The following is a 26,608-nucleotide window of genomic DNA, read 5'->3' as shown; positions in this document are numbered from 1 at the left end:
GGTTTAATGACATTATGAAATTTTACAGATTAACAATGCTTTAATAATATTATAACAGAGATTCGAAGTAAATTCATAGAAAGCAGAGTTTATGATTAACCTAAATGAAATTAACACAAAAAATAGTCGTAGGAACAAATGATAGAAAAGTACTTGCAGTAACTACTATCCGAAAGAATTTTGAAAACATTCACAAGAAACAGCAGTCGTAAGAACAATTGACGTAAAACTATAAACAATGAACACTCGCCCAAGTACAGGAAATGATGGTTGATGGTATATTCGAACGAAATTCACGAGCAAGATAGCTCATAGCAAATAAGTGATCAAGAAGTAATTTTGGAAAATGCTTGCTCAACAACAGTCGGGAACATAATAATTGATCATGTCTGATTGAAATCCTAATACAAAATAAAGAGTAAAAGGTATTGTGGATAATTCCAGAGTAGCAATAAAAATTTAAAAAAATTTAAAAATTTCTAATATAGCATGAAGGTAATGTTTGACTTACAATTAGAGTGACATTTTACGTTTTCTTATCTTTACTTCTATTCTGAAGTTACTTACAAAACTTTTTTCTCCTTCTTATTTTTTCTATAAATTTGCGCCTATTTTCCCATTACGTCAGGTTTTTTTTCTTTTTTTTAGGAAAATAACGCAACAAATAAATTCTGAAGACAGATTTAGTCAACGCATAAAATTACTGATTATAGATACAGGATATGGTCAAAGTCCGACAACGGCTAATTATTTCCAAATTTAATTGACCTTAAAAATCGACCTCAAGGTCGACTTCTAAGTCGCCATCAAGTGCATCACTTTGAACTCTACAACTTTGGTCCTAAGCACTTTTTTCAGAAAATGTATCGTTTCAGAAATAATTAGCCATAACTGTTTCCACCTCCAGGGGTTGAGGGGTGCTTTCTACCCCTAAAAAGCGTATTTAGCCCAAAACAAAAAAACACGTATTTAATATTTTTCGGTGTTTAATAAGTGTGTTAAGTTTCATTCAAATCGGTCAGTTGGGTAATGTTACTTGTAAGACTAGCGTATTACTCGTTCTAAAATCGTCAGTAAATGATGAGCAACGCGGAAAACAGAACGCATTTATAATATTGTAGTATCAATATTATGTAGTGATTAACAGAATAATATAACCTATTTGAATGTAAAGATTGAAAGTAAGTTTGGAATTCTGATCAACTTAACACTAATTTTACTTGATGTACAAACACAAATTTCATTGAAGATAGTTTTCAAAATTCATCACTAAACGATGAAGAAAATTTCACATATTTTATAAATTTTATTTTCATTTCCGTCAATTATCGCGCATTTTACTAATGCTTGCTAATATTAATTCTTTTTTAATGACTTCTTATTTATATAAGTCGAAAGTAAGTTAATAACCAAGCGCCATGTGCATTATTATATGCTGATCTTGCACTACCTCGGAATAATATGTGAGATTAGCCGGAAGTCAATAATTCTGTAGAACCTATTTTCGTGAAAAAGACAATAAGTTTTATTATCTTGCTGCATATTGGAAATTATACCGGAAAGCGAAAACAGCATTGTTAATATTGTCAGCGTATTTCGGACGCGTCCATATGTAAAGTGGCCATAATACATTTGAGCTCACTAAGAACAATATGTGATACTTATGTTATAGTTATATAGTGAAATAATTACTGGAAAAATAACTTTTTTTTTGTAATATCATATGTATAATGTTGGTGTGTGTGATATTATATTTTATTATTATATTTTATATATTATACAGGGCATCACAGACCACTCGTACCAGCCGATTTTTTGTAAACGCGACACTTTAGAAAAAAATATTTCAAACAAAAATTATTTGGTTTGAAATATAAAGATATAAGACAGCGATAGCACTTTGTTTACAGGTGACGCCACTTTCGAGATATTCATTGATCATCAATTTTTTAAAATAGAAATCCCACCTTTTTATTACAGCTTTTTCTACCAATTATAGCTTTTTCTATCAATTAATTTGAACAATTTTTGTCTGAAACATTTTTTTATTTGCCTAATATTTTTTGGAATATTTAAGGAAAACTTGGTAATTTTTTCAATACTTAACTTACGATATCTCGCTAACTATTTGTCAAAAAAAAAATAGTATTAGACCTTTTTACTTTATTCTGTTTAAAAAATATATTGCTACAATAATACCTTAACTTTTATTAACTTATCAGTGTTTAGAAATTTCAAAATTATCAAATTAACAAAAGTCAGGGCACTATTATAATAATATATTCTTGACATCAAATAGAATAAAAAGTTTAGTACCACTTTTTCTTCAGATAAATAATTAGGGAGATGTCGTAAATTAAATGTTGTAAAAATTACCAAGTTTTCCTTAAATATTCCAATATTTCAATATTAGGCAAATGAAATGTTTTAGACAAAAGTGGTTCAAATTAATTGGTAGAAAAAAGTGATATAATAAAAAATTGGAATTTTCATTTAAGGGGGATAATCTATGTAATGATAGCTTTCTTATTTTCAAACAATTTCCTTATCAAGAAATATATCGTAATTTTCTGTTACTGGCTTGTGCTATTCGCATTTTGGCAGACCCCATATTAGTCAAACATTACGCTGTTGATATAGATAAACTACTTACGAGGGGACCCTCAGACCTGTTAATAAAGGATTTTGATGGCTCTCGAATATATTGTAGAGGGATTTCCCCTGTGCATGAGGGTCAAAGGGTTTTCCTCAATGGGCTTTAGTTTCGGAGAAAAAATTTTGAAGTTCCACGCGCCGTAGAATACTCGGTACGTAGCAGCAATTTTCGAATTAGGGGGCGCAGCGACTGCGGTTGCGGCTAATACACCTAAGTGTAGGACCTAAGTTCGGTTCTCACCATTCTTTTTTTTTATCAATTAGCAAGAAATGTTCACAGCATATATCGTGATATTCGTAATAAGTAAGACTGTGTTATGATTATGTAGTATTTAATATGTAGGTCAATTCTAGAATAGAAAACTGAAATGCGAAGAATTGGTGGAGACAAATGGTATTTTATTATTGTATGCAAATATAGTTATAATAATATTAAATAATTCTTACATCACAGATTCTTCTGTATGAAATGAACAATTTTCAGGGTGATACTTATCATAGAAACAGGAAAAACATAAATTCACAGAGCACCATGCACATCGTATAAAAGCATTTTCCTTACAGGCACATGGTTGTTTTAAAGGCGAGACCGGAAAACATAAATCATTAACATTCGAAAATGTATTTCTTTCTGCATATATTGTGATAAATAAGAACATATTCGTAATAAATAAGGACAGTGATATTATTCATACTTCACTTATAAATCCCGTTTTATAGTATCGCAGTCGATTTTAAATATTATTTGTTTTGTATCCAATGTGTTAAGCATTGCTTTGCTGTACACTCCAATATTTTGATGGAGACAGTATAGCAGAGGATTCAACGTGTTTGAATTTGGCCGTTGGTTTCTCGTTTGCATTCGACCTGAAGCCCAACAAAGAATTCTTTGTCAAAAGACCGTGGTACCTGATTTAAAAAAGAGTGAGGACGTCGGCTTCTCCGTTAATAAGGAGCAACAGCCTTGTCACTTTCACTCGTTCAAGGCTCCCGAGAGAGAACGATCGAAGCGGTATTGTGTACTGGATAATTTTGATAAAATGGAATTAGACGACAAATTCAAGGGAGAAGTGACAAACGCGTTTAAATATTGTGAGACCTTGATGCAAAATAACAATTTATTAACAGATACACCTCCAGATGAGATTTCTTCTTCTTCCATCTCGCTTTTAAAACAACCATGTGCCTGTAAGGAAAATGCTTTTATACGATGTGCATGGTGCTCTGTGAATTTATGTTTTTCCTGTTTCTATGAGAAGTATCACCCTGAAAATTGTTCATTTCATACAGAGGAATCAGTGATGTAAGAATTATTTAATATTACTATAACTATATTTGCATACAATAATAAAATACCATTTGTCTCCACCAATTCTTCGCATTTCAGTTTTCTATCCTAGAATTGACTTACATATTAAATACTACATAATCATAACACAGTCTTACTTATTACGAATATCACGATATATGCTGTGAACATTTCTTGCTAATTGATAAAAAAAAAGAATGGTGAGAACCGAACTTAGGTCCTACACTTAGGTGTATTAGCCGCAACCGCAGTCGCTGCGCCACGTCCGCTGACTCGAAAGTTGCTGCTACATACCGGGTATTCTACGGCGCGTGGAACTTCAAAATTTTGTTCTCCGAAACTAAAGCCCATTGAGGAAAATCCTTTGACCCTCATGCACAGGGGAAGTCCCTCTACAATATATTCGAGAGCCATAAAAATCCTTCATTAACAGGTCTGAGGGTCCCCTTGTTAGGCTATTTGTAGAGCACAGTTCCTACATTTTTGAATTAAGTTTTGTCACTTATAATGTTTATCATTTGATATATGTTGTTGCGGATTGCTAATTACACGGAAATCTTGAAAACTTTAATTCATTTAAGTATGAAAGTTTTCTGGGACATTTGAAGGATTTGCTTCATGCTCCAGGTAGGACGCTTTCACAAATTGTTTGTCGTATGATAAAAAGAACAGCTAAGATTCATCTTCCATCTATAAAGACTGAAATTTTTTAAACAATCTCATGATATGGAATACATGCCATTGTCAAGGACAACAGTACAAGAAAATTCGAACATATCAGATATAATGTTTCGATTGAAATCTAGTGATTCTTACTGTCTTACGAAAGATAATGAGGTTGTTAAAATTTAAAATATTGTAAAATGTATTGGGTTGGTAAATAAGTTCGTTCGGTTTTTGTTTCAGTGTAAGTTTCATGCGGATTCGCTTTTCTTTTCTCAGCGCTATCGTGCAAATCGAATACACATTTGAAAGGTTATGTTTCACTGTTTATATTTGGTTTGGCTAACATCAGTATTGTGTGTGCTGCATAGCTGTGAACATGGAAATAAATAACATGCATTATCGCCACATTTTGCTCTATTATTTTAAAAAAGGCAAACGAGCTGCGGATGCTCATAAAGATATATGCCGTGTGTATGGAGATGATGCCTTAACAGAACGCGTATGCCAAAAGTGGTATGCCAATTTCCATTCTGGATATTTCGACGTCAATGATGCGCCCCGCTCCGCTGGCCCGACTGAGATTAATTCAAGTGATAATAAGGCTATAATCGAAGTAAATCCATCTCAATCGGTACGAGAGATTGCTACGATATTGAATGTATCCCATACAAGCGTAGAAAAGCATTTGCGCCAGCTGGGATACGTTTCTCGGCTTAATGTTTGGGTATCGCATCAATTAACCGAGGCTAACTTCACCACACGCATATCCATCTGCGATTCGCTACGGAAACGCCAAGAAAATGACCCATTTCTGACACGAATAGTAACGGGTGAGGAAAAATGGGTTGTCTACGATAATATAACGCGTGAAAGATCATGGGGGCATAGCAGCGAGTCACCGTAAACAACCTCGAAGGCGGGATTGCATCCGAAGAAAATAACGCTCTCCGTATGGTGGGATTTCAAGGGTGTCATCTATTAAGAACTGTTACCGTCCGGCAAAACGATTGATTGAACTGTATACTGTTCGCAATTGACGAAATTGAACTAAGCAATCCGCACAAAATGTCCAGAATTGGCAAATCGCAAGGGTGTCGTCTTCCATCACGACAACGCCAGACCTCATACGTCATTGACCACTCGGAACAAATTGCTTCAGCTTGGCTGGGATGTTTTGCCTCATCCTCCGTATTCACCGTATCTTGCCCCTTCCGATTATCATTTATTCCGGTCGCTGCAAAACTCTATGAACGGGAAAACCTTCAAGGATGAAAAGGCCGTTAAAAACCACTTGGATTGGTTTTTCGCCGATAAGCCCCAGACGTTTTACGAACGCGGCATAATGAAGTTGATGGAAAGATGGCTAGAGGTCATCGATAAAGATGGTCAATATATAATTGATTAAAATTTATCTTGTGTATAAAGAAATTATGTTTTATTCTACTCTAAAAAACCGAACGAATTTATTTGCCAACCCAATACTAAAAACATTTATTTATTTGGCAGAAAATTCATAGAACAACATGACTTCTTCATTTATCCATTTTCTTTCAGTTGTTTAAATATATATACTGTTAACAAGCTTGGATCACTAAGAAAAGGGTGTTTGCATGACGTTAAATATAAAATAGTGCTATTGCCCCTTTCTGAAAAATATGAAACAAATAATAATTTTAAAAGCTTGTGTCTTCCAATGTCTCATTCTGGAAACGAGATATAAACATGATTAATATATAAATATTAATGAAATATCTTTGAACAACCTCATGATATGGGATCAATAATAATGACTTGTCAAGGACAATATTAGAAAATTCGAACATCGATATAATGTTTGGATTGGAAGCTGATAGATATGCCACTCTATTCTCTACTTATTACTTACTTCATAAATTATAAAATGCAAAATAAATGAATAATGTACATTTTTATATTGACGTTTTTTCTTTTCTTCATTTGCAAGTTGTATAATTACACATTATAATCGCACATGGATATTACGACATTACGGGTGCTTTCCAGTAAGATATACGTCAACGTACTGATCAGTATAAGTACGAGGGTAGTCCCAGAAGTACCTAACCATACAAACAAAACACAAAACATTTGGGAAAAAATATCTTTACTTTTCTACATAGTCTCCTTTTAGCTCAATACACTTTTCCTAACGATGTTCAATAGCTTCGACCCTGTTTATAGTGGGAATCGTTGAGCTCCTCAAAATAGCCATCAAGCCATCTTGGTCCATTGTTTTGACTGTTCCTTCGTCTCAGGTGAAGTGATGGACTCATGTTTCATCCATGCTTATAAATCGACGCAAAAACTCGGCTTATTGCTGCGAAACTTCGCCAAACACTCGATTGAAACATCCTCACGACGCTGTTTTTGTTCCAATCGCGGCACCCATCTTGCGCACAGCTGTCTCATGTCCAAATTTTCAGTCAATATGCGATGTACAGCACTTTTTGAAATGCCTACCATGTCTGCTAACTCGCGCACTTTCAGTCAACGGTCATCCAATACCATTTTGTGGATTTTCTTCACCACTTCTGACGTGGTCATCTCATTTGGTCGACCACTGCGATGTTCGTCTTGGCAGCTCGTACGGCCTCGTTTAAACTCTGCCACCCAATATTTTACTGTTGTAAACGAAGGAGCAGACTCCTCCAGAGTAGAATCTAGCTCTACTTTCATATTGGTTGGACTGAGGCCTTTCAAATGAAAGTATTGTATCACATAACGATGACTAATTTTTTCCATGTTTACAAATTCACTGAGAGCGTTCATTATTGATGGCTGCCAAACAAATACTAAACAACGTAGCGTCGTCAAACTTCAAATTTAAGCTTTATAAGGTTGGTACTTTCTACCATAGTCATTCTTTTCAAACAACAACCGCTATCAATACGTCAGGTCAGGTACTTCTGGGACTACCCTCGTATATTTTATAATAGTTTGTCTTTAAAGTCAATCATGTTACTAGTTATTCTTATAACTATCACAACTCAGATTATATCTGACTATAGTATATCTAATTAGATAGCATCCAATCCACAGTATAAACGTTTAAAAGACGTTTTGAAAACGCTTGAACTTTTCATGACGTATGTGAATGTATTTATGAAAAAATATATATGTAGATCTTACGTGGAAACTATGAGGAAAATCGAGTCGAAATATCCACGTCGATTCTACGTAGATTCGAGTTCCACTTTTGAGCCACCCTATTTTCCACGTAAAATCCACATCGAATCGACGTGGATCATCCATGTCGATTCGACATGAATTACACGTCCCGTTCTCATCGGGTTGTCTATAAAATATTTTATAGCTATTGTAGTCATTCTGTTTTTTAAATGAATGTATCCCATAAAGCCAACATGAAGTTCTTTGAAAATTTTTTCCGCGAATTTAACTATTTCATATGCAATACTGGATGGAATACATAGCTGTCTTTTATTTATAAAAGTGAAAAAAGACGCGCGATCACTTGAATTATTAACGTAATCGTGGTCTCGAGCATTGAATGGCGCAAGTAATATTTCATAACAATAAGAACAATTGCATGTCTTCACAAATTTGGAAACAATATAACCGCTTATATAATAGAGAATATTTTCTTCATAATTCGATAAATTGTTCTCATTAAGAACCTGAAGCATTTCATCAATAAATTGTACGCTATCATCAACAGTATTTTCACAGAGAATTCTTTTGTTTGATCGAAATTCATAAATGGGTGTAGAGCCACAAATATCTGATGAACAGTTAGCATTAAGACTTGCAGTCACAAAATTTTTATATAAAAGTCGCCGTACAAATCACAGAAATTGCTGAATATCAGGATTATTATTAAAACCACCACGTGAGCGAAGATAACAAAAATATAATTCTATGTGGTCTTGAGAAGTTTTATACGTAAGAAAATATTTTAAACGTTTCTCTATTTTACTCAATGGATCTATTGCTAGTCCACGAATACTTTTTATATCAATTAAAAATCCAAGGGCAAAAGTATGCTTTTGATGTTGTAATATTGATTTTCCTTCACATGTTAGATTACGGATGTATATTTCTAATTCATTTAAAACATCATTCCAGTAGTTAAAGTTGGACAAAGAAAGTGGTGCTTTTAATTCTTTGCCATATGAATTCCTACTATTCAACGAGTCGAATAATCTATCAAATATTCGGATAAACTCAGTAGTCACGTAACTATCCTGAAGTAGTTCACATTTATCGCTTCTTAAATAGTCAATAGCATTAGCGACAGTACAACTTATCACTTGCGCTGCTAAAGAAACTTTCATTTTCTTATTGTTATAATCGATATGTGTAGAATTCAAACGATTAGCAAATTTGAAACCAATTTCCTCTTGCATCTTGTGTAAATTTCTTACATATTCAAACGCTATCTTTCCACTAGCTGAATATAAATTTTTCTCTGCGAAAACATTTCTACATAATTTTATCATGTGGCAAGCATCAAATATTACATATATATTAGAATTATTACATGGGTGTTTAAAATGAATTGTCATTATTTCTGAGGTAAAGCAACAGCCTAAATTTATCATTGTAGAAAAGTTAACTTTTGCTCCATCACAAGTAATAGAGCGCACTATGATTCCTGCATCATACAATCTTTTTATTGCCTCAAGAAGTAATTTACTTTGATTGTCACTTGTAATTTTATTTACAAAAAAGTGAACTACTGGAATCTTAAATTTAGTGCTGTATGAAACAATCTGAAATACTAGAGCTTCTGAAGCAATATCTGTTTCGTTATATTGTAATTTTAGGTCTTTCCCAACAAATCTGTTACGTCCTGTAGATTTAATTAGTAAAAATTCTTTCCTCTCGCGGATTTATATTCTCCTAATATAACTATAATAGGAATATATACATATATAAATATAAATTAGGAAACAGACCCATCTGGCGAACAGCCGTCGCGCCAAATGAAAGGCGATTCGGGAAAATTCCATAACAGGAAACAGTGCCCTGTTGTAAAAATCTACGTCTTCGTTTAAAGTTTATATCTGGGTAGTGTTCGCCAAGTGTGTCCGTCGTCCTAGAAATAAAAATTTGAAACTCCGCGCTAACAAACCTTCAGTAAAACAAAGCAACACAGAGCATTCCTGCTCTAAAACTTGAAACTTACATCTTCCCAATCCAAAACCATATGTGCCCTATCAGTCAACCAACAAAGCTTACTTCACTGATAGTCGTAAAATCTGATCTCAGCCTTTGATTTACGGCATTTTGATTTTTCCAGCCGGCCACTTGTATACATTTCTCTATCTCAAGAATCCACCACCTCCACGCTTGTCGCGCCTAATTCATTCAGCCAATCATATATCCACCTAAAACTATGAGACACCCACGCTCCACCCTTTAGCCCTTCCATATTCATATCTCCAAAAACTAACTGTCTCTTCCCACGATGTCTTTTAACTTTGCTAATGGCTGAGACTTTTTCCCACTAAGACCAATTCACCCCTTCCTCAAAGGCCATCTCTCTACCCACCCTGATAGCTTCTGCCTCCGATTATCACTATAAAAACCGCGGTAATCCGCCTCCGCGACACACTACTTCTAATTCTTCTCTGAAAAAGACAGTCACACTCTCACTCGGATATTCTGTTTTCAAGATTCAGATATTCAGATAATATTTCTAACTCATATATCTAAGGTTGTGCAAATATTCAAAGAAATAAAAAAAAAATATATATTAGTGTTTGTGTCATAATTGGACAAACGGAAGGGAGTGGACGAGCACAATCTAACCTACCGAGCAGGAGCTATCAAACTACAATTTTATTTTTGCTCACCTCCGGGATAACAGGAGTCAGCAGTAAGTTCTGTTTTTTATATATATACTCTTATTTATTGGTTCCACCCGTTTATTGAAATACATTTTTAGTGGGCCATTATTGTCGTTCTGTGGTATCCATCCAACAAGTCCTTCATTTCTTTGAGACGGTGTACGAGACTAGAGATCTATATGAATTCGAACACCAACTGCAATATCTCCGTTCCATCATAAATATTTCATTTGAAACAGATTTTCACCCAGACCCGACACTCCTACCCCCTTTTTTACTCCGACGTCTACCTATTAGTCCTCCCTCGTCTCCTACATGCGCTTCTAGCCCTTCTACCCCTTCAATATCGTATTCTCCCGTCTCTTTTTCCGAATTATCCACCCCCTTAAATTCTCCCGACCACTCACGCTCCTCCTCACCCGACTAACTCTTTACTCATATTCCTTCCTTTTTTTTATTATTTCCTCCTTCTTTCACTTCTCATACACACACACATACACATACACAGTCATTCATCAATTGTATTAAACCGCGCCGTAATACATTTTGTTATTATACTCATTTTAATAAATCTGTTTATATTTCATTTTTTTTCAATTGATTTCAAAATCACATATACCCTTCCAACAGTCAACTCATGGTCCTATCCCCGGTAAAGGGATTCGCGTCCCTGACCGAAAAACGGACCGCTCGTCGTACGTCGATGCCCGAGTAAAGGGACCCGTCGGGTCCCTGACCCGTTCACTGACACGCGTGTATGAACGAGGTTCGCCTTACTCGCGAACGAAAGGGTTGCGTTCCTCCTCTAGGACGTAACAAATCCATAATCTACATATCCTTTTAATACACTATTATTGTGGCCATAAATTATTAAGTGTACAACTTTGTTTCCGCCGTTTTCCTATAGATGGCTTTAGCGGTAAGTAGTGGTCGAAATAAATAGATGTCATGCAATAAACTTGGGCAGCTGTCAATATAACCCCATAGAAACATTAGTCGATTTGTGTTTGCATCATAAAGTTATTCTCGATTGAAAATGTCAGTTTACGAGCCAAATTCTCGTCATTTGCGGGAAGTTTTAATTTTCTGCTTTAATATGAAGAAATCTGCGGCTGAGGCTCATCGAATGCTCTTAGATACTTATGGTGAGGCCGCTATTAGTGAAAGAATGTGTCATTAGTGGTTTCAACGCTTCAAGAACGGTGATTTTCACGTCGAAGACCGGCATAGCGGTGGAAAAGAGAAGGTTTTCGAAGATGCAGAATTGGAGGCATTACTTAATGAAGACTCGTGTCAAAGTCAAGAAGAATTGGTACGATCATTGGGAGTAACTCAACAAGCAATTTCAAAACGCCTCAAAGACATGGGAATGATTCAGAAGCAAGGAAATTGGGTGCCGTACGAGTTGAAACCGAGATATGTTGAACGGCGTTTGTTTGCTTGTGAACAGTTGTTTGAAAGGCAAAGACGGAAGGGATTTCTGCATCGCATTGTGACTGGGGACGAAAAATTGGTTCATTACGATAACCCCAAGCGCAGAAAATCATGGGCATATCCCGGCCATGCTTCCACGTCGACGACCAAACTGAATATTCACGGCTCCAAGGTCATGCTCTGTATTTGGTGGGACCAGTGCGGCGTAGTGTATCATGAGCTGTTAAAACCGACTGAAACAATCACAGGCGATCGTTATCGAACGCAATTAATGCGTTTGAGCAGAGCATTGAAAGACAAACGTCCGCAATACAACGAGAGACACGATAAAGTGATTTTGCAGCATGATAATGCTCGATCCCATGATGCAAAAGTGGTCAAAACATACTTGGAAACGTTGAAATGGGAAGTCCTACCCCACCCGCCATATTCTCTAGACGTTGCTCCCTCTGACTATCACTTGTTTCGATCAATGGCACACGGCCTAGTTGATTAGCACTTCCGGTCTTATGAAGAAGTAAGAAATTGGATCGATTCGTGGATCGCTTCAAAAAACGATCAGTTTTTTCAACGCGGGATTCGTACGCTACCCGAGAGATAGGAAAAAGTAGTGGCCAGCGATGGACAATACTTTGAATCATAAATGTATAACCAGTTTTTTACAATAAAGCCTCGAAATTCGGGAAAAAACGGCGGAAACAAAGTTGTACACCTAATACACTAGACTTAATGGATATTGAGTCTATTATTAAAGCTACATTTTTTAAATAGTCACAATCAATACTTTCTTTTTTTAGAAACTGAAAAACGGTATCACGAAAACCTGCTTCGCAAGAAAAATGTGCAACATATCTCCGTAATGTTACTTTATGAGGTAGACTTAAGTACTCACGAACAAAATTGTATGCTTTTGGAGAGTAAAAATATAACGTAGATGCAAACATTTTTATTTTATCTGAGTACGTTCTCTCAAACTTTTTATCCTTATTCTTCAATTCATTGTTTAATAAGTCCAATTTCAAACCACTAAACTATGTGAAGAGTATTTTTTCTAACTCATCTGATGAGTTACCTGCATCTTTTAAACGCTGCAACATATCTCTTATATTTGACAGTTTTTAGTTTCTTCGGTATAATCTACATCTTAAAATGTTATTTTCACGTTTCAATTTTTCTTCTCGACCACTTAATTTAAGTCGTTGTGGAGATATTTACGAGGGCGGTCCGATAAGTACTTAGCCTCACCGCCCGATGGCGCCACTATCGCAAGAGAAATTTACTATCATGTAGTACATTTTCGTAGACGGCTACCGTCGAAATTTCAGCCGAATCGGACTCGTAGTTTTGTTTTGACCGCGTGTGGAAGCGGGCGTGTCCGCGGATTTTAGAAAAATGGAAAAAGAGCAATATCGGTCGGTGATTCGATTCTTGTTTTTGGAAGGGAAATCGCGCAGCGAAATCAGGAAGCGCTTGGATGCTGTGTACGGTGACTCTTCTCCTTCGATGGCGACCGTCAAAAATTGATTTAACGAGTTTCAACGTGGTCGCACGTCGGTTTTTGATGAGCCACGCCCAGGTGCCCCGAAAACGGCTACCACGGAGGATAATATGACAAAAATCCACGATCTCGTATTGGCAGACCGTCGATTGAAGGTGCGCGAGATAGCTGAGACAGTAGGCATCTCAAAAGACCGCGTGGGTCATATCCTGCATGAAATTTTGGGCATGAGAAAGCTGTCGGCGCGATGGGTGCCGCGTTTGCTCACTCCGGACAACAAGCGCAACCGTGAGACCACTTCAGAGCAGTGTTTGACGCTGTTTAAGCGCAATCCGAAGGAGTTTCTGCGTCGTTTCGTGACCGTCGACGAAACATGGATCCACTGGTACACACCAGAGATCAAGGAACAGTCGAAACAGTGGACTTCACCCGGCGAACGTGCTCCGAAGAAGACGAAGACTGTCCTATCGGCCGGAAAGGTGATGGCCACCGTTTTCTAGGATTCACAAGGTGTGATCTACATCGACTACCTGGAGAAGGGCAAAACGGTCACAGGGCTGTACTATGCCGAATTATTGGGCCGATTCGACGCCGAATTGCAGAAAAAACGGCCCCATTTGGCGAAGAAAAAAGTGCTCTTCCACCATGACAACGCACCGGCTCACACCTCCGCCCTCGCCACGGTCAAATTGGTCGAATTGGGCTACAAACTGCTGCCCCATCCACCGTATTCTCCAGATTTGGCCCCGTGCGACTTCTTTTTGTCTCCAAACTTGAAAAAGTCACTCGCCGGGCAGAAATTTGAGTTGAATGAGGAGGTCATCGCTGCCACGGAGGCCTACTTCGCAGACCTCGAGAAAACGTATTTTTCAGACGGGTTAAAGAAGTTGGAGCATCGCTGGGTCAAGTATATCGAGCTAAAAGGAGACTATGTTGAGAAATAAATCGCCACTTTTCCAAAATTTTCGTTTTTCTTTTGTAGGCTAATTTATTTTCTTTTTTTATATTCTTTTAATTTATATTCTTTTGTAGCTAACTTATCGGACCACCCTCGTATGTTGATACATCCTATTTAAAATACAATTCAAAAATTAATAAACAGGATAAAAAAAGGAATAAGAGTAAAGTAATTTGACAAATCAATTTACCTTTATATCAGGAGGTACTTGTATTTCTTTCTCGTCCTTTTTTTCTTTTGTAATGGTTCTGTTACGTCCTAGAGGAGGAGCGTAACTTTGCCGTTCGCGGTAAAAGTGAACCTCGTTCGTACACGCGTGTCAGGGAACGTGTCAGGAACCCGACGGGTCCCTTTACTCGCTCGCTGACGTACGACGAGGGGTCCGTTTGTCGGTCAGGGACGTGAATCCCTTTATCGGGAATAGGACCATGAGTCGACTGTTGGAAGGTGGGGTGATTTTGAAATTAATTAATGGAAAATTAGATATTTAACAAATTTATTAAAATATAGATGACAAACAAAATGATATAACGGCGCGGTTTAAAATATGACAATTTATAGTTATGCGAATGATTGTATGTGTATGTGTGTCTGTATGTGTGAGAGAAAAGGAAAGAGAGGAAAAAAAAGGAGAATAAGGGGAATTAATAAAATGGTGATAGGAAGGGTAGATAATAAAGAAAGTAAAACTTACTGTTGGTTTCAAAGCAGAGAGAGAGAGAGAGAGAGAGAGAGAAAGAGAGAGAGAGAGAGAGAGAGAGAGAGAGAGAAAGAGAGAGAGAGAGAGAGAGAGAGAAAGAGAGAGAGAGAGAGAGAGAGAGAGAGAGAGAGAGAGAGAAAGAGAGAGAGAGAGAGAGAGAGAGAGAGAAAGAGAGAGAGAGAGAAAGCAACCAAAAGAAAATGTTGCTGATCTGCGTAGGTGTGCAACGCTGTCTCTGTCGCTTTCGGATTTCCAATTTGTCAACGGCGATGTTACACACAACTATGTTTTCTTTTTTTAGGCAGCGGATAATAATTAAATTTCGAAATTAATAATTAAGCAGCGAAATTTTAATATTCCTATGATTCATTGTATTATTCATCGAGAAGCGTTATGTGGGAAAGCTGTGAAATTAAGTAGTGCGATGCAAATGGTGACAAAAATAATAAATTTTATTAAGGGCGGTAACAAATTTCTTTCTCATCGAAAGTTTCAACAGTTTCTCGCAAAGCATAATGCAGCCTACACTACCCCTTTATTGTGAGGTTCGCTGACTTAGTGCTGGTAAATGTTTAGAGAAGTTCTTTGCAATGAGAAAAGAAGTCTTCCTTTTCTTGCAAGAACATTCCATTACAAAATACAAAGAATTTCAAGATTTTTTCACTAATTTAGAATTACTTTCTGAACTCGCAGTAATAAATGACTTAATTACTCATCTCAATTCATTAAATTTAAAGCTGCAAAAGCCGAATCAAAATATTTCTGAATTGATTAGTAGTGTAGATTCTTTTCAGAGAAAATTAATAATACTGAAAAATCATTTAATACAACATATTTTCCATTTCTTTCCATGTTGCCAGATTCTTGCAGAGGAACATAATAAAATTCATTTCAAACGACACATTGACATTCTTGAGTCAATAATAACTCAATTCGAAACACGTTTTAGTGATATCGCAATACTTCGGAATGATTTAATTATTTTTGAAAATCCTGTCACCGCTCAAATTGAGGAACAGAAATTAAAATTTTAAGAGGAACTTTGCCGTCTTCAAACTGATATTTTCCTTAAGGCGCGGCCAGAAAAAGGAATGGATTTTTTTAAGATTTTAAAGCAATCTTCTTATCCTCTTTTAATAAATTTTAGTCTTTGTATTTTTTCTATGTTCGGCTCCACATATCTATGCGAGAGCTTTTTTTCTAAAATGAAATTAACGAAAACGGATAAACGTTCTTCTTTAAATGATGCATCTTTATCCTCTTTAATGCTAGCAAGCATTTCAAACTTTGATGTTGATATTTCATCACTTGTACAGTCGCACAGTATTCGAAAATTGGTTTAATTTCTTCTTCTTTTTAAGTTCCCATTGCCGATCAAAAGTTGCTGTTTTTCTCTTCTTCTTCAGTGGAATAGGCTTACAGGGGATACCATTAAAAAAAAACGCGTCGGCAATAGTACCTCATGGGTGACGCGGAAACCTATTGTGTACCTTCTAATTACAAAAATATAAGAAAAAATATATATATACTTGTACAAGTTTGTACGAAATATTATACATATAGTCGTATCGATACATTTATTTTTCAGCCTTTGAAGTGCGTTAAAGGAGCGCGCTGTCAACGCTAACACGTTATTCTATCCTTATCGCTCATTACATGTACAAGGATTGAATGACGCGTTAGCGCTGATCGACGCGCTCCCCGAACGCATCTTTAGTAGGCAATGCATAGATGCGCCTTATGATCTTAACGGTCCTGAAATCGCGAGCCGCGACTGTCAGTTGCTGGATCCGCCGCGGTAAGAGGAGACGTAGCTCCCGAGAATCGGCCAAAAGTTGAAAACTTTGCCGAGCTCTGATCTACGCCGTGTGATAGGAGATCACACGCTGTCAATCGAAGAATTTACCACTCTTCTTTACCAGGTTGAGGCTTGTCTGAACTCTCGGCCGATCGCACCTCTATCGGACTCATTCGATGACTATCAATACCTGACTCCGGGACATTTTTTAATAGGATCTTCGCTCACTGTTCCTCCTCGTTCCTGAACCCTCGATATTCATGTTGCCCGAAAACCGGTTGTCTCGGTGACAACTTGTTTGCCAGTTTTCCGAACGATTTTGGCGCTTATGGGCGAGTGATTACATCAACATTCTCCAACAACGCACTAAGTGGCGCAAGGTGACTCCGTCGATGCAAATAAGCCGTCTCGTCTTGTTGCGCAACCCGACTCGCGCGCCGTGCAAGTAGGAGCTCGGCCGAGTTAGCCAGGTTCATCCTGGCGCCGACGAATTAATTCGCATCGTCACCATTAAAACCGCCGCGTTAAGTTATGTCCGCCCGATCGGGAAGCTTTGCGTGCTTCCCATTGAATGTACTTCACCGTCGACTTAACGAGTATAATATGTTCATCATGCGTTCCTATTGCTTTAAGTCGTAATTATTGTATCTGTCAATGTTGGCTCAGGGCGGGTGGCGGCTTCCTGCGTTGCGAGCCAACACTTGCCGTTTGATTCATTTTAATTGATTGGCTGCTGGAGCTGTGTGTCGGGTATTTTCTTTTTAAATACGTACCGAGCATTGAACCTACGTTTCAAGGCGGGCGGTATGTTCGCCTGGACCTGTGAGGTTTTTAAAGTTCACGAATATTCTCTCATCCGCTGTTCACGTGAGCCCTGCGAGCTTAGTTTCCGATCACTATTCGGTGTTTCATGCTAGGTTCACGTGAGCAGTGAATCAAACGAGGCTGAAACAGCCAATCCGGCACATACATGTGTTTACCTGTCCGCCGAGAGTTGCCCGGGTATCTCGATGGGAATGTCGTCGCGATTTTCGTCTCGTTTTTAAAACGGCTGCCGGTGGATCGTTATGCGTGTATCACACTAGCGACTGCGGCTGCGGCTGCGATTGCGATTGCGATTGCGATTCTTCTTCGACCAATCAGAAAGCGACTCGCGGCTGCAACTCACGAATGTCGTTTGGACGGCTGTCCATTTTTCGAGTCGCAGCCGCAGTCGCAACCAATCACAGAACTCCGTATAATCACGTGACGCGCTCGTCATAATCACATTTATTTAATAGTATGTAGAAGTTGGTGATCATTAGAATAAGGTTATATCTGTGTTGTTTTATGTGTTATGTATATTTTTTTTTAAATGTCAAAACAATTTAATAAGGAGATAGACTATTATTTAATAGATCTCGTAAAATATAAACCCCTTCTCTGGGATTGTACGTGTAATAGTATGTTAACAGTATTTAACCGCAGCCGCGATCGCCAATCGCAAGTGTGATTGGAAAACAAGAAATCGCAATCTCAATCTCAGTCGCAGTCGCAGCCGCGAGTCGCTAGTATGATACGGACTTTACAACACATTATTTGGTTCTCTCGGAGCGTTAGGCGCCGCGATTCTTCGTGCTTGTCTTTTCGACTTCTTAGCGCAAGCTTGCCGCATGTCGTGCTGCACTCAATTCGATTTTCATTCAGTAAATTTGATTGCACCTTAACGTCAGTCATTACGTTCTCTAGTGCAGACTAGAGTACCTCAAGTCAGAATATGGACATCATTAGTCGATTTTTTATTGGTTCTTTGGACCGCCATCTTTTTTCTTTGGCCGCATAATAGGGAAATAGTAGAGGAAACTTTCTATTTCGTGGGCATGGTTCTATATCTATGAGCGCGTGCCGCACAGTACCACATTATATGCATTTTGGGGACGATATTTCTGCGCAATTTTTATGTAAGTTTTATTACATACAATATTTAATATTAAAATTTTGTTATTATTAAGTAAATTATTAATAATTAAGTCGACTTTTTAGTCAATACTTAACCTTGAACCACTTATGTTTAACTTTATAATCCTAACCTTAAACTCACATGCATATATACATACATATAAAAAAGCTTTGACAATATTTGCTTTATAGAAGTGTAAAATGCCCAGTTGTACAGCAAACAATTGCTCCAACTCGTGGAAAAAACATTTAAGATGTGTTATTTTCCATTGAATGATTCAGAAAGATGTGCAATATAGGTAGCATTTTTTAAAAATTCTCTTGACTGATTATGAAAGTTCAAATTCAATTTTACGTGATTCAGAAATGATTGTTCTAGAATTTTTGCAGGACCGGTTTGTAAAAAAGAAAGCTCTTGAAAAAAGTCATGAAAAAGTGTCCGTATATCCGTACAGGACTTAATGGGTTAAATATACTTCATTTGAGCAGCTCTGTTCATCTACCGATACTGACTTTGATTTACGTCAAAATATAGATGTTTTGTTTTGTTATATAATACAATTTTTTCACTTAACGATCGTAATAGTAAGAAGTAAAGAAAAGAGTAAGAAAATAGTAAGAAAACTAAAACTAATATTAAGGAAGTATTCGAAATAAATTCTAATTATTCGGAAAGTAATTTTGAAATGAAAGAATTTTGCAAAATTGTAAACACAGATATAATACATGATCAATAGAAACATACAAATAACTTACATTTCCAGAATCGAAAATCGTTTATATTTCTGAGAGTATTGCTTTTCCGACTTCTGTTTACTAGATACTTTCTATTCAATATAATGTGCTGTCTATTCTAGAGTGATACATTTTGACTGACTTTTTTTAATATCCTGTGTGTATGTTATGTCTATATGTATTTTGTATCTATGTATAATTATCATTTCAGTTGAACATTTTCATGATGCTTGCATACGTTTCGGTCATCTTGATATGTATTGGTACATATCACCTTATCTTGTATTATCGTAAACGATTACGTTTCATGCAAGCAGCAAACGCTCTACCAGGTCCGAAAGCGTATCCAATTATTGGAAATGCTTACTATTTTTTCCAGACAAGTTTTGACGGTAATATTATCATTTATAAACTTATCGTTTTGTTTTTACATTTTACCATTTTCAAGATGTGATTTTGTTATAATAATATAGAGAAAAGCATTAAAATGAACTTCATAATGATGATTGTTAGCTATTGTTAATTTACATGTATACAATATGTGTTAATTTTACCTACATATTGAAAAACACATATATCCCTAAACACCTGTAACCTAGATTTCATTTTCCAATACTGGCAAACTTAAATTTTGATAAATTTTGTCAATACATGAACGTATACAAGATGTCAGGAAAAGGGCTTTGTCCTTTCTCCTAGTTGTATTTATTTTATTTATTCTTAAATGATTTTTACATGGTGTTTCAAAAATAGGTAGCCAAATTTTAAGAGCATATTCTACTATAAGGATGAAAAAAGTCATGCAAACATGTGGGTCCAGAAACGTAACTTTCTTAAGTTGTAAACAATTTTTATTAAGCATATCGTCAGCATATTTCAGTCGCATTGTTCGAGAATTTTTAAATAATAAATACGTCAATAGATGGATTAACAGAGGAGGTCCCTGTTAGGAATTTTAATAAATTCATTTTTGTGTTTGAATGTTCGCGCGCCTAATGAATATTAGCGTAGAGAAATGTTTTCGAACGCAACGGCATAAATGACATCTTACACATGATTTACAGTAGTTACTTCTTTTGATCTCTTGCTTTCGCTTCTCGCATTTACGAAAGAAAAGAATGGAAAAGAACGGTGTACTTGTTGCGTAACTACAATTTTTCTTGTGGATTGTTCGATCAACTATTAAAATTGCATTCTCTTTCAAACACGCCTGTATTCAATCTCTCGTATTCGCTCGTATTCAGAGAAAGTTAATAATACCTAACATGTCCATTGTTTCGCCTCTTACAAGGGGAGGATGCATCGACCGGGAAACGGTTTGGAACGAAACTTACGGAGTTAATAGTACTTGACTACTAATAACTCATGGTAATAGCATACGACGCAATACCTCTTCGTTTTCGAGAAAAAACGGTCTAAAGAAAAGAGTCAACAAAGTGTAAGTGTTAGTAAGAAGGATATCCAACGAAGTGGCGTAGCGCAGCAGCGAAGGTAACGGACTATCGAGGTGACGGCTGAGGTTCGATCCCTGCTGTATGGTTTTTTTTATTCTGTAAGTATAAAAATGAAACAGAAAACATTAATAAATAATAAAACTGCGTTTCTTAAATATATTAGTGTTTGGTAAATATATTATTAATGATTTAAATTGCAAAAAGACTGTAAATCTTATCTATAAAATATATAGTGTATGAGAAAATTTTTATATAATAATTGCAATGGAAATAGGAATAAAAATATTGTTATGAAATATATAAGAATGCTACTAACCCTTTGCGGTCGATGCCGCCACAGTGGCGGCATTCGTAAGTCGTCGTAGAAGTCGATGCCGCCAGGCTGGCATTTATGATCGCCTGGCGTGCGGCACGGCAAATGAGGCTAGCGATAATGATAGAAAACTATCCTCCCGATGCTAGATTCAAATGTTTAGATCAACTTACAGATATCCATGTTTATCGATCTCTTCGAAATCAGCCGATCGCAAAGAGTAAAACTAGTATGAGATAATTTTTCGTAATCTTATATCGTATATATAAAATATTTATTTCTGTTACAATTCTCTATGTTGTATTGAAGTCGTGTTGTGTTGAAGTTATGTTGTGTCTTTATCTCTTCTGGCAATCCCCCTCCAAAAACTTCCTTTGTGTCATTCTAAACGATCGTTAAGAATGACGAAATGATTCGAGCATCGGAACAGTCGTCAGTAAAGCAAGCAGCAGCGTGCGTTTACTAGTGATACAGAGCAATTCGGTGATCATATTTAAATTACATGTATCATAACAATGTCAGAGAATCCTTCAACAAGCAAAATAGTTGGTGTAGAATTGTTAGAAGAAAGATCTTTTGAAAATGAAGATTTTAAAAGTGAATTCACTAATGCTCTCGTATATGCGAATTCTATTTACGAGAATAATGAATTATTATCGAAAAATCCTCCAGCGAAAATATATATTTTTACTCCTATTTCCATTGCAATTATTTTTATATAAAATTGCAATTATTATTATATAAAAATGTTCTCATACACTATATATTTTACAGATAAGATTTAGGGTTTTTTTGCAATTTAAATCATTAATAGTATATTTAACAAACACTAATATATTTAAGAAACGCAGTTTTATTACTTATTAATGTTTTCTGTTTCATTTTTATGCTTAGAGAATAGAAAAAAAGCCATACAGCAGGGATCGAACATCAGCCGTCACCTCGGTAGTCCGTTACCTTCGCTGCTGCGCTACGCCACTTCGTTGGATATCCTTCTTACTAACTCATACACTATGTTGACTCTTTTCTTTAGACCGTTTTTTCTCGAAAACGAAGTGATATTGCGTCGTATGCTATTAGCATGAGTTATTAGTAGTCATGTACTATTAACTCCGTAAGTTTCGTTCCAAACCGTTTCCCGGTCGATGCGTCCTCCCCTTGTTAGATTTCCATCTCTTAGCTTTTTATTTATGCGAACATCTTAAAACTTTTCTCAGCAAACACAATGTAACATGTAACATACTTGTTAATTGTAATTTCGTACTTAACAATTTAACTGTTATATGACATATGCGTTATATAACAGCTGTTGAATAGGAAATTACAAGTAACAAGTATGTTGCATGTAATAATATGTTTGCTAGGTTGTTTATGAGACCCTGTTGCTATTGTAGAAATCGTATTATCGCTTTATATGACAAAACACAAAATATTCCAGAAATTTTTGAATGTTTTTAACACTTCACGAGACGTCGATGCGAGGTATGCATTATTGCAAAAAGAAATTATTTCCAACAATTTCTTTAATGAAATGTTCTTATCAACGTCTATTGTCAATAGAAAGTGTTTATAACTTGGAAAAGAAGGATCATTCCTAGACCCATGTTTTTATGATCTTTTGCATCCTTACAATGAGTAGAATATGCTCTTAAAGTTTGGCCATCTAGTTCTGAAACCGTATTTATACATCAACAATTAAGTTTTAAACGTAAATATTAGCTATAAAATTATTAGAATCTCTCTTTTTTAATAATTTTCAATAAACAACAATAACAAGTACTGAGACTGAAAATTTACTAACTACTACTCACAGTAATAACTATAACAATATGTATCACAATTATTGAAATCGGTAAATGGTTCCCGTCTCTTTACTTAATTATACAATATTTTAATAAAAGGAAACTATATATGTAATATTATTATTTCATGTTAAAATTATATGACGTTTATTATATTCTTTTTAATTTTTTTATTATATTCTTTATAATTTTAATACAATTAAATAGACAACTGCTTCATTGTAATGTACTTCTCAAGCATAAAAAGTTTCAGATTTACTGCCCTGTCTGTATAAGCTTATGGATATTTATCCTTCTCCATTTCGATTATGGATGGGCAATAAGTTATTTATTATTATATCCGAACCAGACCAAGCAAAGGTAAAAGAATACGTATTTGTTAATTTATTTCTAAATGAATCATGTACAAACTAACTATAAAATTGTAATATATCATTGCTGCTTTCTAATATATCAAAAGTATGTTTAATACCAGGTTTGTAAATATGAAACCGGAATTTGCCTATAGATGGCCCTAGCTGTCAATGTAGTTACCGTCAAACCGCGTCATTGGCGCCATTTCCATTTGTTGACATCTGACAAAGATTTTCAACTCACAACAATACAAGTTTCATACAACAGCATAGTTTGTAATAGCGTTGAACATGTCGAATTTTGTGCCTGGAAGCTACGATTTGCGGACAGCAAATGATTTTTTGTTACCATTTGAAGAAAATTGCTGCAGAATCGCATCGAATGCTTATCGAAGCTTACGGTGAGCATGCTCTTGGTAAATCACAGTGCTTTGAGTGGTTTAAAAAATTCAAACGTGGCGATTTTGAGAAACGAAGAACGTGGAAGACCACCGAAAAAATTTGAAGACAGCGAATTGCAAGCATTGTTGGATGAGGATGACGCTCAAACGCAACAACAACTCGCGGATCAATTAAATGTGACACGAGAAGCCGTCTTCATACATTTGAAAGCCATGGGAAAGATTCAGAAGATGGGAAAATAAAATTCCACATGAATTGAATGAAAGACAGCAGGAAAACCGAAAAACCACTTGCGAAATGCTGCTCGCCAGGTACAAAAGAAAGTCATTTCTCCATCGAATTGTGACTGGCGATGAAAAGTGGATATATTTTGAGAATCCTAAGCGTAAAAGATCATGGGTAACTCCAGGCGAACCATCGACATCGACTGCAAGGCCAAATCGCTATGGACGGAAGACAATGCTCTGTGTTTGGTAGGATCAGAAGGGTGTGATCTATTATGAGCTGCTAAAACCTAGCGAAACCGTTCATACTGAACGCTACCGACAACAAATGATCGATTTGAATCAAGCTTTGCGTGAAAAACGACCAGAATATCAAAAAAGGTAACACAAAATGATTTCGCTTCATGATAATACACCATCACACACAGCAAAACTGGTCAAGGAAACGATTGAGGCGTTTAGTTGGGAGATACTTTCGCATGCGGCTTATTCACCAGACTTAGCTCTGTCCGATTACTACTTATTTGCATTGATGCGGCACGCACTTGCTCAGCAGCGCTTCACTTCTTACGGAAATATACGAAAGTGGCTCGATGACTAGTTTGCCTCAAAAGAGCAACAGTTTTATTGTCGTGGCATCCACAAATTGTCAGCCAGGTGGGAAAAATGTATAGCTAGCGATGGGCAATATTTCGAATAAAATATTTTTTTATCATTTTCATACAATAACCGTGTATTTTCTATACAAAAATTCCGGTTTTATATTTACATACCTGGTATATCAAAAGAAACGTATCAAAAGGTCAACCAACTAACAAGTGAAAGAAAAGCTTGAATAGAATATATAATGTATACTGTTACCCACGACCGACTCCGCGCGTACCGAGTTTACGAAAATAATTATAATTCGTTCAGGAAGAACTATTATTATTTTATAATAACAGAACTCTTTTCAAGCATACAAAAGCTCAGGTTTTCACGCAAAATTCTTAAGATCGTTGTCAACGTTTCTCTGTCAGCTGATCTCTCCTTTATTGGTTGATTCCGTCGTCCAGACAATCCTTCTTCAGTTGTTCAATCGATCAAATGCTTTAAGGCTCGCGGACAACGGGACGCTGCCACAAACCTTGTGTCTTGGATACAACAATACGTATACATAGTGTGGATAAAAAGTTTCGGACTTTTTCTCATAAACAAAATCTCATAAACAAAAGAAAGTAAGGTAAAAAAAATGTTTATTAGTAATTATTCTATGATCCCTGTAAAGCTATACAATGCTGTTCAATGTGCTCTGCCAGCCGCTCCAAAGCCAGCCGCTGAAAATCTCTTATTGCAATGTTTCGTAGCTCCTTCATTACGTTATCTCCTCTTATGGAAAAGAAACTCAAAAATACACTCAAAATAATATTCAATTTGCGCGTAAATTCGAATATTCAATTAAGTATAACCCAGTCAGAACCACAACGTGGATCCGACGTCGATGAGGGTTCAATTAACGTTGATTCAAAGGTTCACCGACCATATCAACGTCAAATCAACGTCGAATCGATGTTATTCCTTACGGAAAAACATTCGAATATTGAATTGAGTGTTTATATTCAATTGTTCAAATTTATCCTCAAATATACACTCAAATTTGAGTATATATACCCACATTTGAGAGTAAATTCGAACAACTGAGTATAAATACTCAATATTTGAGTGTTTTTTCATAAGAAATGTTTCTGACTATAATATTCAACTTGAGTGTAACCCTCAACTTGAGTGTGACGTGAGTGTTATCCTCATCTTGAGGCCTGTGATTATGCCTGTGTTATTCTCGACTTGAGAGTTAGTTTAAGTTACTCTACAGTTGAGAATAACACTGAAATGAGTACTGAAATTCAGAATAACTTTGAAGTTAATTCTCAAGTTAAAGATACCATTGTATTAGGTTGGGGAAAAAGAAATCTATTATTTTTCCGCTAGATGGCTTTAGTGGTTATATATCACGTTGATGTATTAATCGCATAGGTTAAATATTTATTACTCGTTGGAAAAGTGACATTCCGTACTAAAAAATTCTTTAACGGTTTGTGATTTGTCGATTAAGTTTTTGATAAGCACTTCGGAAAAGATGTACGTCAACAAAGAAGAAAATTCGGGATATTTTTACAATTTTGCTTCGATANATGAAACCGAATTTGCCCATAGATGGCCGTAGCTGTCAATGTAGTTACCGTCAAACCACGTCATTGGCGCCATTTCCATTGGTTGACATCTGACAAAGATTTTCAACTCACAATAATACAAATTTCATACAACATAATTTGTAATAGCGTTGAACATGTCGAATTTTGTGCTTGAAAGCTACGATTTGCAGACAGCATTGATTTTCTGTTACCATTTGAAAACTGCTGCAGAATCGCATCAAATGCTTGTCGACGCTTACGGTGAGTATGCTCTTGGTAAATTACAATACTTTGAGTGGTTTAAAAAATTCAAACGTGGCGATTTTGACGTGAGAAACGAAGAACGTGGAAGACCACCGAAAAAGTTTGA

General features: G+C 36.1%; 1 protein-coding gene across 1 annotated transcript in view; it reads left to right on the top strand.

Annotated features, from left to right (window-relative positions):
- The window catches only part of LOC112589102 (uncharacterized), a 29,094-nt gene extending 3,867 nt beyond the window's left edge, over positions 1 to 25,227 (top strand). Inside the window, exons 3-5 of the mRNA XM_025301116.1 lie at positions 19,731 to 19,911; positions 23,342 to 23,448; positions 25,087 to 25,227. Coding sequence (XP_025156901.1) covers positions 19,731 to 19,911; positions 23,342 to 23,448; positions 25,087 to 25,227 — 429 coding nt within the window. The remainder of the gene's footprint in view (positions 1 to 19,730; positions 19,912 to 23,341; positions 23,449 to 25,086) is intronic.
- Positions 25,228 to 26,608: the final 1,381 nt, after the last annotated feature.

Source organism: Harpegnathos saltator, unplaced genomic scaffold, assembly GCF_003227715.2.
Source record: "Harpegnathos saltator strain DR-91 unplaced genomic scaffold, Hsal_v8.6 scaffold402, whole genome shotgun sequence".
Classification (NCBI taxonomy): domain Eukaryota; kingdom Metazoa; phylum Arthropoda; class Insecta; order Hymenoptera; family Formicidae; genus Harpegnathos; species Harpegnathos saltator.
The sequence above is the reverse complement of the archived record's forward strand: the minus strand, read 5'-3'. Positions and strand labels throughout refer to the sequence as shown.